Here is a 17,593-nt window from a genome sequence, read left to right as displayed (position 1 = left end):
CAACCTAGCACCCAACCCTGTCCAATCAACCAGACCATGGCACTAAGTGCCCCAGCCAGGATTGGCTTCAACACCTCCAGCCACAGCCACTCCACCACCTCCCTGGGCAGCCCATTCCAATGCCAATCACTCTCTCTGCCAATAACTTCTTCCTAACATCCAGCCTTGATAAACTTGACAGATATACCCTGATCAGCTTGATAAAGCCTTGATAAAGCACAGCTCCCAAATAAACCCTGCAAACCCAAGCATGCTCCTCTGGCCAGCAGAATGCACATTTTCTGACAGCAGGATACTAAAACTGGGGAAAGGGAAATGATTTAACCATAGCAATGTGATAAACAACCTGCAGGTCTGGATGCATACTAAACCTCTCCCTTTCCTCCTCAAAATCAGCTTCTGAATCCTCCATTCTTAACAGTTTCTCTGGCAAAGCAGCAGGCACCCTGGTGCTGGTCTGCCCCAACAGCTGCTGCCACCACTGAGGTCTTCATCACTGCTCTGGAGTGTGTGAGTGCTCTGTGCCAGCTCTGTGTTCAAGCCTCACTTCCAGAGGTGCAGGTGAGCAGCTCCTGGAGCTTTAGCAAGCCTGGGATGTGATTGCTACTGCCAGGACTTCTGGACTGTATGAGGGACTAACTAAGCAAGCCCCTGGGCAGAGCTGAAAGGCTGCATCTCTGCTTTCAAGTTCACTGCATCCTCTTGGGTTGGGTTTGTTTTGCTTTGCAATCATGTGAAGAGAACTTCATTTTGACCCTCAGAGCCCATGTGAATATCACACAAATTCTTAGGCACCACTACTGATTAAAGGCACCTAAAGAGTCTTCCTTCTGTTGGTTGAATAACATCTTCAAAGTGAGGTTTTGTTGCTGCTTGCTTCAGTTGTGTCTTTTGAACAGCAGTGAGAATGCACTGGGCACTGCTGTACAAAATGCTCTAGAACTCTTACCCATTAAAAAGTGAAGCAACCTTTAATTGCTTTAAACTCACAGAATCAGAGAACTGTCAGGGCTGGAAGGGACCTCAAGGACCATCCAGGTCCATCCCCACGGGCGGGGACACTTCCCACTAGATCAGTTTGCTAAGAGCCACATCCAGCCTGGCTTTAAAAACATCCAGGGATGGAGCTTCCAGCACCCCTCTGGGCAACCTGTGCCAGGGTCTCACCATCCTCATGGTGAAGAGCTTCTTCTTAACATCTAATCTAAATCTGCCCTCAGCCCATCATCGTGGAACGAGTACATGAACACATATAAATGGGAGGCTGTTGACTTTCCCCTGAATGATTTAAGGTCAAATAACAGGAAACCTAATGCTGCAGGGAAGAGCTCAACCTTCAAGCCTTGTGGCTCTGCAGAGTGTTAATAACATTCACAGTCCCACCCAGGGAAGCAGCAAACTGCTGTTTGTGATTGTGCTTTAGGCAAAATGTGCTTAAACCCCTTCCCAATTTGGGCACTGATAAGGCAAAGTGTGTTTAGACCCTCTGCCCATCAGGGCACTGAGGATGCAGGGCTTGCTCTCGCACCTCCTCAAGCCCCCTGCTTGGTTTGACCTGGTATTGAGTGCCAACTGGCCCAGAGCTCAGCTTACCCAGGTAGTTGTCATCGTAGGAGGGGGGTGCCACCCCTGTCTGCTTCTCTTGTGCCAGCTTCCTCAGAATGTCCTTGAAGGAGTAGTTGGTAATGATGTCTGCCACGCTGGCAGTGATGACCTGACCTGCATTCAAACAGCTCCAGCAGTCAAAGGGGCATGGGGAGAGAGAGGCTCTGCAGAGCAGGGCTGGCAGAGCAGGCTGCGCGGCACAGGTGCCAGGTGTGCGCCACCTCCTCTCAACCTCTCTGCTTCACTGGCCTCAAAGTGCCAGGAGAACACACAGGGCTGTGAAGCAGGCACTGAGACTCTATCAAGGCACCATGGGAGCATCTCCAGACCCATCCCAAGGTGCTGACTCAAACCAGAGCCCAACAGTCTGGGGTTCAGCTACCTCTCAGTGCTGTGCTATGCAGATGTTGCAGAGCAGTTCCCCCATGGAGAGCTCCAAGCTCTGAATTCCCCAGCACCAAACCAGCCAGAGCCTGCTCCTGAGCAGCAGTGCAAATCCAGACAGCAGTGAGGCTGAGGTGCTGGGCAGACCCTGGGAATCAGCTGTGGCAGAGTAGGTTAAAGCAAAAAATATCCTCTTAACCCTTGGTTAGAACCACTCTGGCTTTTATCTGCATGAGAGACTTCACTCTGGAAGCTGCAGTGAGACCACAAAGGAACCAAAGCCACTTGCAGACAGCAACCAAAGGTTCAGAAACAAACAGTGACAAACACTTGGGAGAGATTGCTTTGGCTGTACAAATCTTGCTGGAAACTGCAGCATGCCCAGGAAAGATCTCAGCTTACTGAGCAGTGCTGAATGTCCACCTGGAAATGGCTATTTCAGAGGATCCCAGAGGGCTCAGGGTGTAAAGGAGCTCAGAGCTCCTCTGCTCCAGCCTCCTGCCATGCCCAGGGACACCTCTCAGCTACACTCAGCTGCTCAGGACCTCATCCAGCCTGGCCTGCAGCACCCCCAGGCAGGAGGCAGCCACAGCCTCCCTGGGCAGCCTGGGCCAGGCTCTCACCACCCTCACACTCAACAACTTCTGCCTCAGCTCCACTCTCCCCCTGCTCTGCCTCAGCTCCAAACCATTGCCCTTGGCCTGGCTCAGAGCCCCTCAGCACAAGTCCCTCTGCAGCCTTCCTGCAGGATGCCTTCAGGCACTGGCAGCAGCTCTGAGGTGCCCCTGGAGCCTTCTCCTCTGCAGGCTGCACCCCCCCAGCTCCCTCAGCCTGTGCTCAGGGCAGAGCTGCTGCAGCCCTGGGAGCACCTTTGTGGCCTCCTCTGGCCTCACTCCACAGCTCTGTGTCCTTCTCCTGCTGGGGACAGCAGCACTGGGGGCAGGATTGGAGGTGAGGTCTGAGCAGAGCCAAGGGGCACAATCCTCTCTCCTGCCCTCTGCCCACACTGCTCTGGCTGCAGCCAGCACTCGGCTGCCTGCTGGGCTGCAGGAGGCACTGCTGGCTGCTGGGGAGCTGCTCAGCACCCAACATCTCCAAGGCTCAACCCCCTCTGCACCCAGCCTGGGTTTGTGCCTGGGAGTGGCACTGACTCATTTATTTCTCTTCCTGTGCAAACTATCCCTGAATTCCCCTCGACTCATTTTCATTCCCAGGTGCTGGTCAGGCAGTTCTGATGCAGAGTTGTTGGAACTAAGGCCAGAGGCTGGATCTTCTGAGATATTGAACAACATTTTCCACACTACTTCCCAGTGCACCTCCAAGTGCAGTTCAAGCAGGCAGCTGAACCTACCTTGCCAGTAAAAACTTCCAGGCCCTCCTATTATCAGGTCTCCATTCTACAAAGAGCAGAAATGAACACAGTTACACAGCACAAGAACACAGCAACATCTAAGCATGCAGAGGACAAAAAAACAAACATTTAAATGACCAAAGGAATATCAGAATCATGACAAAGGGGGAGAGCCCTGGTCCTGTCCCTGCAGGCCTTTGCAAACAGTCCCTCTGCAGCCTGCTTGCAGCCCCTTCAGGTCCTGGCAGGCTGCTGTTAGATCTGCCTGGAGCCTTCTCCTCTGCAGGCTGCACACCCCCAGCTCCTTCAGCCTGTCCTCCTAGCAGAGCTGCTCCAGCCCCATGATCATTTCCATGGCTTCCTCTGGACCTGCTCCATCAGGTCCTTGTCCTTCCTGTGTGGAGGGCTCCAGAGCTGGACACAGCCCTGCAGTGCAGTTCAACGAGTCACAAAGGTTAAGCTTTGGCCAGAATATTGCATCTGGACCCTCTTGGCATATAAGAACAAACCTTTTCCTTAATCACTTTCAGGTCCACCAGAGAGCAGCCTTACTCAATGCCTCATCTGCCTCCAAAAGCATCCTGACACAAGCTGTTGACCTCCTCAAAAGCAGCTTCCTGAACATCAGGCCTCTAGGAAGCACTGTGAGTGGAGGAGACTGAGAAAGAAGCACAGGGTTTGGGTTTTTTTTTTCCCCTAATTATTCATTAAGTTAAGCTGAGCAGAGCCAGCCTGGAGAGCTGCCAGGAGGTACCAAGTGCTGACTGCAGCACCTCTCACAGTAACAGCCCCAGAAGGTTTGAAGCTTGTAAAGGAGGGACAGCAGAGGGGACAAACTGAGAGAGTGCCTGCATGTTAGGGGCAGTGCAGAACCGCAGCTGGTCACAGCACTGCAGAGCAGCTTCTCACCTTGTAAAAATCTAAGCTGAAACCTGCTTGGCAAAAGCCTTGTCCTTCGGGATCTGCATTGCCTGCAACGACCAAGGGAGAAGCGTCTCAGTCACACCATCAGAGACCGGCCTGAGCTGGCAGGGACCTGCCCGGGGCAGGGACACCTCCCGCTGGAGCAGGGTGCTCAAAGCCTCATCCAGCCTGCTCCTAAACGCCTCCAGGGACTCATCCCGCAGCTGGCACAGCCTGCAGCCCTCGGGCTGCAAACGCAGAACTACCAGAAGAGGTCTTCTTCAGAGGCAGAGCAAACCAAAGCCTCCTGCGGGACCCCTGAGCATGCAGCCCCCCTGTGAGGACCTGTTAAAGCAGGATCGGCTGCCCGGGACTCGGTAAAGCAGCATCAGCTGCCCGGGACCTGCCCCTCCGGTGGCCAAGGAAGGCCTCTTGCAACGAGCATCAGGGCTTCAGTTTGGGTGGGGCTGGAGGTGCACACTAACAAGAAGAAATCCCAGGATAGGCACCAGAGCCTGTTCTGCCACGAGCACAGAAGGGTTTGGCCAAGGCATGACCAAAAGCTGCTGAGAGGATGAGGCAGCAGGGTCGGTGCTCAGGCTGCAGCCTGCTCAGCTGTGCTGGGGCACATGCACCTCCCAGGGACCAGCCCAGAACTGCATAGAGCAGGCTGGGGAGCAGCAGTGCCCATGGGCAGGACCTTCCTCCTCGCTGGAAGCCCTTCAGAAATGAGCTGCTGGGGGTGACACAGACTTGTGTGGTTCTGGGTCTGCTCTTCAGCTGCTGTGATGAGAGATTTCCACTCCACAGCAGCACGAGTAATTGGCTTCAAATGCTGGCTGCTGCTTACCTCCATCTGGCTGCTGCTCTCTCAAGCCGCTGAAGCTGCACCAATTACCTCTCAGCACTGGCGCTGCACAAGCCTCATTCACTCAACCTCTCCTCCTCCAATTACACCACCAAGTCTCCAATTGCAGGTGTATAATTCAAAGTCAGCTGTTCCTGAACTCCCCCACCCGGTGCAGTCCTGTCCAAGTCCCACTCGGCCAAGCCAGTGGGGAGTGGGAGGCTGGGGGCAGCGAGTGAGCAGTGAGCCCCTCCACGCAGGACTGCTCCCATCCACACTTACTGTTGCGGCAAGGAGAGTACTCGGCGTAGGCACTGAAGTTCTGAACCGCCACATAGCAGGTGCCCACCGGGTCCTTCTCAGGGCTGTCTTTAAGGGTTCTCCAGTGATACAGTGGGGCACAAGCCTATCAGAACAGAAACAATGTCACCTGCACCTGGCACATATTCAGGCACCTGGCAAAGGCAGTTGTTGGCAGCAGAGAAGGATTGGTGCTGCATTGCTCGGGGACAGACATGAGAGGACCACACAGTCGTGGAATGGGTTGGAAGGGACTTTAAAGGCCACTTAGTTCCAACTCCCTCCCATAGGCAGGGACACCTTCCACTAGACCAGCTTGCTCAGGGCCTCATCCAGCCTAGTCTTAAATGCTTCCAGGGATGAGATATTCACAACTTCTCTGGGCAGCCCATTCCAGTGCCTCATCACCCACACAGAACTTCTTCCTAATATCCAATCTAAATCTCCCCTGGATCATCTTGTGGCCTCCTCTGGCCTCACTCCACAGCTCTGTGTCCTTCTCCTGCTGGGGACAGCAGCACAGGAGGCAGGATTGGAGGTGAGGTCTGAGCCAAGGGGCACAATGCCCTCTCCTGCCCTCTGCCCACACTGCTCTGGCTGCAGCCAGCACTTGGCTGCCTGCTGGGCTGCAGGAGGCACTGCTGGCTGCTGGGGAGCTGCTCAGCACCCAGCACCCCAAGGCTCTTTCTGCAGAGCTGCTCTCAACTCCCTCTGCCCCAGAGGACAAGAAGTGCCAAGTGTATAGCTGTCAGTTGCTGTATCTCTAGAAGAGGTCCATTACCTGTGGAACAAAACCCACCGCTGACTTGCACAGCAAGCTGGCACTGTGCCCTCCCTGCGTGGCATTGGGATCATCTCCTGATCACTTCAAGCTGCCTTTATAGACTGCTTTCATTTCCTGAGCTCTGTGCATCATCTGGTTTATCATTCATGCACCACCACAGAGCTGTCTCCACCACATACACACAGAGAGCTGTTAAAGACAGACAGCTGAGGGCAACAGGCACCACCTCCAAACGAATGCCCAAGGCAGAGGACTTACCACCACTTTTTCTTTGTGAGCTTTGACTGTGGCCCCAAACCACTGACTGGTCTTGAACTCGATGGGCTCCCTGGTGCCATTGACTTTCACCTTCCTGTTGTCTGGCAAAGAAAGAGGCAGGATGCTGAGAGCTGATTTTTACAAAGCCCCACCCTGTCAGCTGCCCACAGCAGGGACCAGGCTGAGGAACATCTCACACTACCACCAGCTTCACAAAGGGACATCCTGGTACCATGGCAGCTTTTCACTGGGCACTGGAAAACAGCTTCAGCACAAGAGAGAAAATTCAAACTCATCACAATTCAGCTGCAGGAAAAAACAATCAGGGAGGACTGGAAGAAGAAACCCTACCAAGACCAAAGAATAACCTGGAATTTCTGACAAAGAACCTACCCAAAAACCGAGGTGAAAGCTCCTAGGGACTCTTCTCATCCGTGGCAGAAACTTTTCCACGTCCAAAGGATGTTCCATAACCAGTTTGTGTCAAACAAATGCCATTTCTCAGCAGGCTTCCTCAAAGGCCAGCACCGCTGCTAGCAAAGGAGTCAGCTCTTAGCAGAGGTGCATCTGTGCACACTGTCACAGGAGACAGCTTCTTCATGCTGCTTTATGGATACTCTTGCAGATGTCAGCCTAAGAGAAGCCAGCTGGGGGAAGGCTCAGGCCAGCTCTAATGCAGTTCAGGCTTTAATAAAAAGCAGACATCCCTTCCTTCACCCCCACTTCTCTCACCTGAGATCATTTCCACATCTTCCTGGGCTCTGCTCCTCCCTCACCAGCCACTTATACACAGGCAGGGCATGACTCCTTCTCCCTCCTTCTATCTCCTACCCCTTGCCTTGGGTTCTGGTTCCTATCAGGACTCCTTCTTCCCTTTTCTACCTCCTACCCCTTGCCTTGGGTTCTGGTTGCCATCAGGAGAGGTTGCACAGGAATCAATCCTTTCCATCCACTCTAAGTGAAAATAAAACTGAAGACTTCTCTGTCTTGGAATGCAATAAAAAATGTCAGCTTATTTTCCAGGGGTTTACACTCAATATGAGGTCTGAGCAGAGCCAAGGGGCACAATCCCCTCTCCTGCCCTCTGCCCACACTGCTCTGACTGCAGCCCAGCACTTGGCTGCCTGCTGGGCTGCAGGAGACACTGCTGGCTGCTGGGGTGCTGCTCAGCACCCAACACCCCCAACACCCTTCAGGGCTGCCCTCGACCCACTCTGCATCCAGCTTGGATTTGTGCCCGGGGTTGGCTCACCCAGACGCAGGAGCTCGCACGTTGACTTGCTGAGCCCCATGCAGTTGGCTCGACGAGAGCGCTGAGCCTGTAGCACCTACGCCCTGGGCATGCCAGAGAGCTGCGAGGCAGCTGCTGCTCCCCTGCCGCTGCTCCCCTGCCGCTGCACCGGCAGGCAGCTCTCTGAGCAGCCTCCCCGGCTGAACACGAGGGACTGTCAGCAGCCCGCCCTGGGAGGCTTCAATCGATCAGACATCAAGGCTGGGAACGAAGCTGCTGCAAACGTCCCCTTCGGAGCTAATCAACCACTGACAACTGAGCACACAACCCGGGGCTCAGCTCTCCTAAAGCAGCCATCTGAGAACCTCGCAGGAACCAGGGCCTGGAAGAATGCTCAGGGTTTTAGCCCAGCTGTAGACAGCTACAGATGACTGCCTCGGGCTAGAGGCTGATGAAAACTCTGCCTTTACTTGGATCAATCCCAACCCAGTTGGGAGCAAAAAGCAAAGTCATTATTGCTGGCTTTGGGACACTCCTCCAGACTCTGTTATCTGAGTGCTTCAAAAAATAGAATCCTAGAATGGTTTGGGTTGGAAAGGAGCTTAGAGATCATCCAGTTCCAACCCCTTGCTACGGGCAGGGACACCTCCTACCAGCACAGCTTGCTCAAGGCCTCATCCAGCCTGCTTTTGAACATTTCCAAGCTTGGAGCCTTCCCAGATTCTCCAGACAACCTGCTCCAGTGCCTCACCACCCTCCTGGGCAAGAACTGCTTCCTCACGGCTCATCTCCATCCAGCTCCTTCCAGCCTGAAGCCATCCCCCCTCCTCCTGTCACTCCAGACCTTTGTCAAAAGTCCCTCTCCAGCTCTCCTGTAGCCCCTTCTATCCTGGCAGGCTGCTTTGAGGTCTCCCCAGAACCTTCTCTTCTCCAGGCTGCACAGCCCCAACTCTCCCAGCCTGTGCCCATAGCAGAGCTGCTGCAGCCCTTGGATCATCTTGGTGACCTCCTCTGGACCTGCTCTAACAGTTCCATGTCCTGCTTGTGTTGGGGCATCCAGAGGTGGCCCCAGAACTGCAGAGGGGTCTCAGCAGAGCAGAGAGGCAGAATCCCCTCCCTGCTTTGGATGCAGCCCAGCACAGGGTTGGTATCTGGGCTGCCAGCTGGCTGAGCCAGGCTGGCTCATGGGGAGCACTCCCAGGTCCTTCTCCTCAGCTCTGCTCCCCAGCTATTCTCAGCCCAGCATGGGTTTGAGCTTGGGATTGCCCTGACCCAGGTACAGGACCTTGTACTTGGCCTTGTACTCCTCAGGCTGGCACTGACCAACCTCTCCAGCCTGTCCAGGTGCCTCTGGATGACCTCTCCTCCTTCCAGCACGTCAACGACACCACACAGCTTGGTGCCATTGGCAAACCTGCCAAGGGTGCCCCAGTGCCACTCTGCATGTTGATGACATGTTTCTGTGAGCTGCAGAGCCTTGACTTGGCTCCAAGCTGCACTCACATCTCCTCCTCTGGCCCCTCTCGGGACAGCATCCAGGCTATCGCCTATCACGGGACGTGACCTAGCGGAGCAGAGCAGCAGCTGGGCTGGGCATGCAACGCCTGAGCCTGTCCACAGAGCAGGCCAGGGAGTGCCTGAGTACCAGCTGGATCTCTTCAGAGCCAGCCCAGGAGCTGTTCCAGATGGTAAACAGTCTGGATGACTCACAAAGCTGGCCTGAAACTCAGCCCTGGAGCCACTCTTCATTGTACTGCCCGAGACTCCACTGCAGGCGAGGGCACAGACATCCTGGGGTGCAGGGAGAGCAGAGAGATGCTCAAGGATAAATCTAGCTGCAAGCACATCCTTGATCTGCCTCTCAGCAGCCCAAGAACATCTGATTTTCTGCTGACTCCTATACTCTGCTACTGCCCTGCAGTCCAGCTTCAGAAGCAGCTCTGGATATGGTGAAATGCAACTTTCAAACTCAATGTTCCTGCACCCAGCCCTTAGACTGGAGCTACCCAGGGGCTTCCAAAGGGAAAAGGCTCCTTAACCTCCAAAGCAGTGGCTGAGCAAGCAGAAAAGTTTGCATCCAGGCAGTAAAATGCAGACCTGTGTAAGGATAGCAGTGCAGAGATTGATCTTTGGGAACTAAAGCCTGAATCTGGAGTGAGTGGGAAGGCAGATCCATCACCTGCACACCCCAGACTGAGCCTGGCACTTTCTCTGGGGACTGCTCTCCTCCCAGTGCCTGAGCCAGCACATTTACAAGCTGTGCAACAGGCATGAATCAGACAAACTGCTCTTGCAAACATGTATTTGCTGTAGTCACCAGGACTGTCTAAGAAACACATCCTTACAAATGCTGCCTGTGCTCCACCCCAGTTCCCTCAGCTCTTGAAAATCCAAAGTAGGGAATGCAGCATTTGCTAGAACTGGAACCAGAGCAAATAAAGTGTTTTAACCAAACTGAACACAGGAGGACAATGCTTTGACTGGACACAGGAGGACAATGCTTTGACTGGACACAGGAGGACAATGCTTTGACTGGACACAGGAGGACAATGCTTTGGATGCTAGGAACAAGTTGTGCAGCAGGAGGCTGCTGGAACACTGCCACAGGTTGCCCAGGGGGGTGGTTGAGGCTCCATGCCTGGAGATATTGAAGGTGAGGTCAGACAAGGCTCTGGGCAACCTGATGCAGTTGGGGATCCTCCTGGAGACTGCAGAGGGGCAGAGACTGATCTCTGGGAACTAAAGGCTGAACCTGGAGCGAGTGTGAACACAAATCCATCACCTGCACACCTCAGACTGAGCCTGGCACCGTCTGGGGACTGCTCTCCTCTCAGTCCCTGAGCCAACACATTTATAAGCTGTGCAAGTCCCTTCCAGCCCAGACCATTCTATGATATTTAAAACCACAAATCCAGCTGTGTAATGCACCTGCAGCTCTTCCAGGTAAGCTTCCAGTCCTGGCAGGCATCAGTGAGCAAAAGTGAGTCAGTGACACTCACAGTCACTGACACCAGACCCTCAACAGAGGCAGAGTACAAATGCAAAGCTGAAGACTATGGTCTAGGGATCCAAGCCAAGCAATTGCCTTCAGCATCACTGTTGGAGGAGAAAACAAACTCCAGAGTGTTTGGTGGCAGCAGGGACATGAAAATCCCTCGCATGAAAATAGAAGAGCTGCTTCTATTTTCAGATTTATCTGATGTTGCAAACTTCTATTTAATTTCTGGGGGTTATTGTGCCTCAGATGCTGTTCATCTGAGTTATTTTAATTTAATAGATCATATCTAGAGAGCTTTATTTAGACTTTCATGCCACAGATCAAGGGGGGGGGGAAATCATCAAATTCAATTGGATTGTTTCCCTAAGTACAATCTGATCAAAACCAAATTGAGACCTCAGGGCTTGAACTAACATAGCTCAGAGTATTTTTGGCCTTCTTTAGATAAGGCTGAGACTTAGAAAAGAGCCCCGTGAAGCTCTATAATAAATCAAAATGCTCCAAGTGAACCACGAGGCTCTAGATAAGGTCTTCCTGGCACAGTGCACTGCAATGTGTCAGCATTGAAAAGCACAACAAAGTTCTCCCTCAGCAGTTTCTCTCGAGATGCAAGCTCTGGTTTATAGCAGGAGTCTACATTTTCCCTCCAGCCATCCCTGCTCTGCAGCTGGGCAGTTTGTCATGGACACAAACCCCTCCAGCTCCACAGTCCAGCCTCCCCCCACGCAGCTCCTGGGGTCTGTTACCATCAGCTCCACTGCTGGACAGATTAGTTCATGGTTGTTATTGGCTGCACACTTGGCCAGAAGCCATCCCCAGCCCTCTCCCCTCTTGCTCTTCAGAGGCTGCTCACCTTTGCTGCGTGTCACCTATTTTACTGGGGCTGGTAAAGTTAACTGGTAGCAAAGACCACACCTCAGTGGGTCCTGGAAAGAGGGCAGCTGGTCTGTTAAAATCCTGCCTTTGGGAACTGATTTGAAAGGCCAGGACGTGCTGCAGCCTGTGAAGCAGGACAATTAAAAGTGGCCTTCAGCCCCAGTTTCTGAACAGTAAACTGCTGCCTTTTACTGGATTTCAAACGCAGCAGTGCACTTCAGGGGGCATTGCAGATTGCTTCTGGCTGCAAGATGCTGTGAGTGCTTCAGAAGTTCCCCAGCCCATCAGGAGGGAGTAGGTTTTCCTCCTGTTGCTCTGCTGCTACCTCTCCTGGCAGCTGAACGAAAGAGCAGCAGCTTGACCAAGGCTTTGGTAACTACCGAATCACAGAATCGCAGTCGCTGGGGATGGAAAAGCTCTCTAAGACCATCAAGCCAGCACCACTGTGGCCATTAAACCATGCCTCAGGCTCATACAGAGTCTAGCCCTGAGTTTCAAAGTCTCAGTTCAGCTGCACCTCTCCACTGGCTCTAGGTGCAACTCTTGCAGGGTCAGGTCCCTGATCCACTGGGGAACACCACAGTGCCAGGATGACAGGTGCCAGTTAGGCTTAGCATTTGTATTCTCCCTTCAGGGCTCTGTGGCATGCAGGATATGGCATAGCTTCCTTCAAGGTACAAAGTCAAGTGTTTTAACAATAAAAACCATACTATTCACAAAGGCAAACAAACCTCCTCAGCAAAAGAGGCTCTGCAGGACCAAAGACCATCCTGTGGCAGCATTGACCATCACAATGCCCAGCAAGCTCAAGCTTTTCACCACTTCCTTGGGTCCCTCAGATCACTTTCTGGACAAGTGTCCCCTCTGTCTAAGGCAACGCATACTTCACAGGCTCTACACAAACTCCTTCCTCTCCCTGGCTCATGAGCACATTCTTCTCCATCGCTGTCTTTTCACCAGCCTCAAATGCTTGTGGAGAGAGATTTTGTTCCTTTTTAGTTTGCCATACTTTACAGCCCCATAACAAGGTACATCCACTCACTCCTGCATTAAAGACCTCAGCATCTGCACAACACAGAACTATACTTCAGGACAGAGCAACTGAACACCTCTAACACCACAACACTCAACATTGCCCAGAAGCTTGACTGAAGCCATAGAGTCACAGAATGGGTTGGGTTGGAAGGGACCTGCAAAGCTCATCCAGGCCAACCCCCTGTATTCAGCAGGGACATTGTCTACCAGAGTATCTTGCTCAGAGACCTTCAATATCTCCAGCCATGGGGCCTCAACCACCTCCCTGTGGCAGTGCTCCAGCAGCCTCCTGCTGCACAACTTGTTCCTCACCTCCAGTCTCAATCTGCTCTGCTCTCATTCCAAATCATTGCCCTGGTTCTGTCCCTGCAGGCCTTTGCAAACAGTCCCTCTGCAGCCTGCTTGCAGCCCCTGCAGGTCCTGGCAGGCTGCTGTTAGGTCTGCCTGGAGCCTTCTCTTCTCAAGGATGAACAACCTCAGCTCCCTCAGCCTGTCTTTGTAGCAGAGCTGCTCCAACCCTCTGATCATTTTCGTGGCCCCCCTCTGGCCCTGCTCCATCAGGACACCTCTGTCACAGTATGGATCTGTCCTGAGTCTCTCTAGCCAGAGGAAAGGCAGATGTCCTCCTGGGCTTCATCATTAGAGCTTCACTCATTTTTCGAGAGTACAATTAAAGTACAATTGGGATTTGATCTGATCTGGAAGTTTGCTATTCAAACCTGCAATTCATTTGCCCAGATAATGTATTCCACTTCTGCTACCTCACGAGGTGGAAATGCAGATGTATTTCCTAACCTGCCTTTGCTTCAAAGATGCCCACTCAGGGCATGGTACACTCAAAACACTGCATGTATACAGCTACACAGTCACATTTGTGCACAACCACATCCTGTACGTAGCATGACAGCCCCAGGGAGCCACACACATATAGCAACTACCTCTTACTCTGTTCTGAAGAATGCCCAGAATGATGTGAGAGTTGTCCTGAACAGCCTTGCTAGACACTAAATGGGAACAGCAGGAGATGGAGGTGGCTGGAGCTGGAAGGAGTAAAGAACTGCACTGCTTACTTCCTACATGTAAGTAAACTCTTCTAATTTAATTTGTGCTCTCAGGGAAAGGGAAAAAAGAAAAAGGAAGTGTATTGTGTTCACAGTTAAACAAACCACACATTTTAAGAATAAATATATCCCAAAGAATCATAACTTTTGCTTAATGATTAAACTGTCAAAGCTTGCCCAAATAAAGCCAAACTCTTTTCAGGTCCCTGCAAACACTTAGCCTTAAATTGTGTGCAAGACCTGTAAAGAAGACAGCAGAAAACATAAACAGCCTGAGTTGTTTAAAGTGAGTGTTCCCTCTAATTAAATCAGAACCATCTGTCTCAGGATTCTGCAAGTGGAGGGAATCTACCCACATTGTGCCTAAATTAGCCTGCATCTAGCTTCCCACTTTCTGAAATTAAATTCTTATATTCTGAAAAGAGTTGAATGAGTACCCTGGAGGTGCTTCATTAGTCTGGCCAGAGGTGAAACTCCCTGCTCAAAGCAACAGCAAAGATGGGCAATGCAGTCCCTGTCCCTGGAGGTGTTTAAGGCCAGGCTGGATGAGGCTCTGGGCAGCCTGATCTAGGGTAGGGTGTCCCTGCCCATGGCAGGGGGGTTGGAAAAGGCTGATCCTTGTGGTCCCTTCCAACCCTGACTGATTCTATGATTCTATAATTCTATAATGCTGTGCTCCCCAGGAGCCAGAGAGGTGTCTGAGACACGAGTGTCGGGGGTTTGCCTTCTGAGCACTCAAAAACCTCTGAGCCTTTTCAAAATGAGGAATCTGACAAAACCACCTTTCCCTAAAGCACACACAAACCCTGTTAAGAAGACCTACGGACAGAGATGCTGAGAGCTGCAGCCCTCTTGCTGCTCTGAGGACCCTTAACCCTGCCCTGCAAGCACACACGCACAGGACTGCCCAGAGCAGGACTACTCCAGCCAGCAGCAGATTCTGAGGTCTGAGTGGCACAGCTGCAGCTAAGCGATGAGAAAGTGGTGCTGTGGCAGCTCGCACTCAGCACGCTCAGAAGCACACGCAGCACACTCGGCACTCAAGAGCACTCACAACATGCACAGCACACACAAAACACACACGGGGCACGCATAAGAGCATACACACAACACAGAGCAGTCACAGCACTCACACAACACACACAGAGCACATACAGTACACACAGAGTGCACACACAGCACTCGCAGCACGCACACGTAGCCGCACAGCCCACGCCGCGCACCGGACCCGGAGTCTCACTTACTGGTGCCGTCGAAGGGTATCTGCCTGCAGAGTGCGCCGGGCCAGCCGCAGTAGTACACCGCTCCTCCTTCCACGATGTCTGGCTGCGTGGTGTTGGCTTTAGGGGCTCCCACCAGCACACTGACCCTGCGCAACACACCGGCGCCGTCACCGCAGCCCTCGGCACTCGCGGGCGGCGGCCCCGGGGCTGGCGCCCCCGCGAGCTCTCGCCGGCGTTTGCCCAAAGCCGCCCCCGCAGCTGTCGGGTCCTCCGCCCCGGCCAGGCGGGAGGGGAGCTCGGCCCCGCTCGCTCGCGCACGGCCCGGACCCCGCCGCCCCCGGCCCGCCCGGCAGCGGCACTCACGTGCTGGAGTCGGGGATGTAGAAGTCCACCGAGTACCCGAAGTAGCTGCCCGGGGGGCCGCTGTACACCGTCGGCTTCTCCTCGTCCAAGTTGAAAGCCACCAGCGCCGGTGCCCCAAGCAGCGCTGACAAGAGGAGCAGCAGCGGGGACGGGAGCTGCCGGCGCCGGGTGCACCCGGCCCCGCGCCCGCTGCTGATGCTTGGCATCCTCACCCCTTGCGCGGCCGGCTGCCGCTGGCAGAGCGGAGCGGAGCGGTGCCGGGGCGGGCCGGCTGCCGCTGGCAGAGCGGAGCGGAGCGGTGTCGGGGCGGGCCGGCTGCCGCCGGGCGGGGGCGGTGGGGCGGGGGGCAGCGGGGCGGGGGGCAGCGGCGAGGCTCAGCCCCGCGCTTCCCGCGGCGACACCAGGCTTTTGGCGCCCCCTGGCGGCCCCGATTCGGTGGTAGCGCCAAGAGGCACTGTTGCGGCGGCCCAGGGAGCCGAGCCGACGCCCGGGTGGGAGCGCGGAGGCTCGGTGGAGCTGCCGCTCCTGTTCGGGGGAGCCTCTTGAGCTTCAGGGACCTCCGCGCCACTGGCAGAGGGCAGGGCGAGGGCTGGCGGCGATCGGTGTGGGGCCGCCTCGCCGAGGGAGAAGCCTCGCTGAAGCAGAAGCGGTCCCGCCGCCGTCGGCGGAGGCGTTCGCTCTTTGGTTCAGCTCCGCACGATGCCTCCGGCGTTGTCTGCTAGAGAGGACGGGGCGAGAGCGCTAGGGGTGCGTGTGGCCGCGGGGGCTGGAGCGACTCTCGTCCCTCGGCAGACGGAGAGACACCGGCGAGCGGGGAAAGTGCTCCAGCTGTTCCCGTTTAACACAGAAAAACTGCCTGCCTGAAGTGCTCCTTTCCCTGCAAAGCTAAATGGGGCAAATCCCCCGCCAAGTCCGGAGGGGACAACATTCTTGTTTGTGCTTTTTCCAAGGCAGGAAGAAAAGGAGAAAACATGTTATTTGCTATTCAGTCAACTTCTTTAGGAAGAAAGGAGGGGGAGGACTGGTTTTCAGCATTTGTAATACAGATGTGTCTAAAACAATATCAGGGAAGGATCAGAACAGAGAATCCATTTATAAACACGTGGGGCTGGGAGCTGGCAGCGCAGTCTCTGGAGGCCCTTCACAGCAGAGTTGGATGCTCTGGTGCGGGGGAAGCACTCGCAGGCTGCTGGGGAGGTGAAGGCTCTCATGTTGTTAGTAGTAACAATGTTTTCCGTTCGGGGAGCACAAGGGGCACATCACCAGGGTGGGCTGGCCTTCTCCTGACCTCCTGGGAAAAAGCATCGCAGGAGTGCAGCCCAGGCTGGGATCCACTCGTCTGGGGAGCAGCTGTGTGCAAAGGAACCTGGGCTGGTGGTGGATGAACTTAACAGGGGTGACCAAGGGTGTTGCAGCAGCGAGGAAAGGCAGCAGGATGCTGGGGCTGCATCAAGGGCAGCACCAGCAGAGGCAAAGTTCACAGGACGTCAGGGGGTGGAAGGGACCCAAAGAGCTCATCCACTCCAACCCCCCCGCCAAAGTAGGACCAGGCAATCTAGCTCAGGGCACACAGGAACACATCCAGACAGGCCTGGAAAGGCTCCAGAGAAGGAAACTCCACAACCTCCCTGGGCAGCCTGTGCCAGGGGTCTGGGACCCTTACAGTAGAGAAGTTGCCCCTTGTGTTGAGCTGGAGCCTCCTGTGCTGCAGCTTCCATCCATTGCTCCATGTCCCACTCAGCTGTTGTCTGCCCCCCAGCCCCTCGGAATACTGCATCCAGGTTTTGTTCCTGTTGTCCAAAAAGTATGCAGAGAGGCTGGAGAGGCTCCAGAGAAGGTGATCCGAGGAAGCTGCCATATGAGGAAGGGCTGAGAGAACTGAGTTTGTTCAGGCTTGAGGAGAGAAGGCTGAGGGGAGACCTTTATTACCGTGCTCCAGTACCTATAGGGTGGCTGTGAAGAAGCTGGAGACTCCCTTTTGCAGAGGGTAACGGCCACAAGTTACTCCTGGGGAGATTCCGACCGGACACGAAGGAAATTCTTCACCTGGACAATCAGCCATAGGAATCATCTCCCCAGGGCGGTGGTGGAGTGCCCAGCACCGGGCACTGTAACACGCAGCCGGGCAGGGCGCGGAGCCAGCATGGCTAGACCCGGCGGCTCCCCGGCTCGGCCGGGGCGGGTGATCGCCGAGGCCCGGGGCTCTGCGGGAGCAGAGCAGAACCCTTCCAGCCCGGGCTACAGGAAAAGCCCATCTGGCGCCACCGAGCCCGCCTGACTGCGGGGCAGCCCCTGGCTCCCGGCCCGGCGGTCGCTCGCAGCCCGTCGCAGGATGTGAGCTCACGGCCCGCCCCTTCCCGCCGCCGCACGGTGC

At 54.6% G+C, this 17,593-nt stretch overlaps 1 protein-coding gene across 5 annotated transcripts in view; it reads right to left on the bottom strand.

The window, feature by feature from the left end:
* The window catches only part of ITGA8 (integrin subunit alpha 8), a 73,263-nt gene extending 57,759 nt beyond the window's left edge, over positions 1-15,504 (bottom strand). For 3 of the 5 annotated variants that reach the window (XM_064166881.1, XM_064166882.1, XM_064166883.1), the window contains exons 1-7: positions 15,220-15,504; positions 14,878-15,002; positions 6,433-6,533; positions 5,373-5,496; positions 4,250-4,311; positions 3,341-3,386; positions 1,594-1,719 (exon numbers count right to left, since the gene is read on the bottom strand). In XM_064166881.1, coding sequence (XP_064022951.1) covers positions 1,594-1,719; positions 3,341-3,386; positions 4,250-4,311; positions 5,373-5,496; positions 6,433-6,533; positions 14,878-15,002; positions 15,220-15,425 — 790 coding nt within the window. In that variant the 5' untranslated portion in view covers positions 15,426-15,504. Of the gene's footprint in view, positions 1-1,593; positions 1,720-3,340; positions 3,387-4,249; positions 4,312-5,372; positions 5,497-6,432; positions 6,534-12,884; positions 12,909-14,877; positions 15,003-15,219 lie in introns of those variants that run through there. The other 2 variants (XM_064166884.1, XM_064166885.1) reach the window with 2 other exon arrangements.
* Between the last annotated feature and the right edge of the window lie 2,089 nt (positions 15,505-17,593).

Source organism: Pogoniulus pusillus, chromosome 28, assembly GCF_015220805.1.
Source record: "Pogoniulus pusillus isolate bPogPus1 chromosome 28, bPogPus1.pri, whole genome shotgun sequence".
NCBI classification, from domain to species: Eukaryota; Metazoa; Chordata; class Aves; order Piciformes; family Lybiidae; genus Pogoniulus; species Pogoniulus pusillus.
This window is presented reverse-complemented; position numbering and strand designations above follow the sequence as displayed.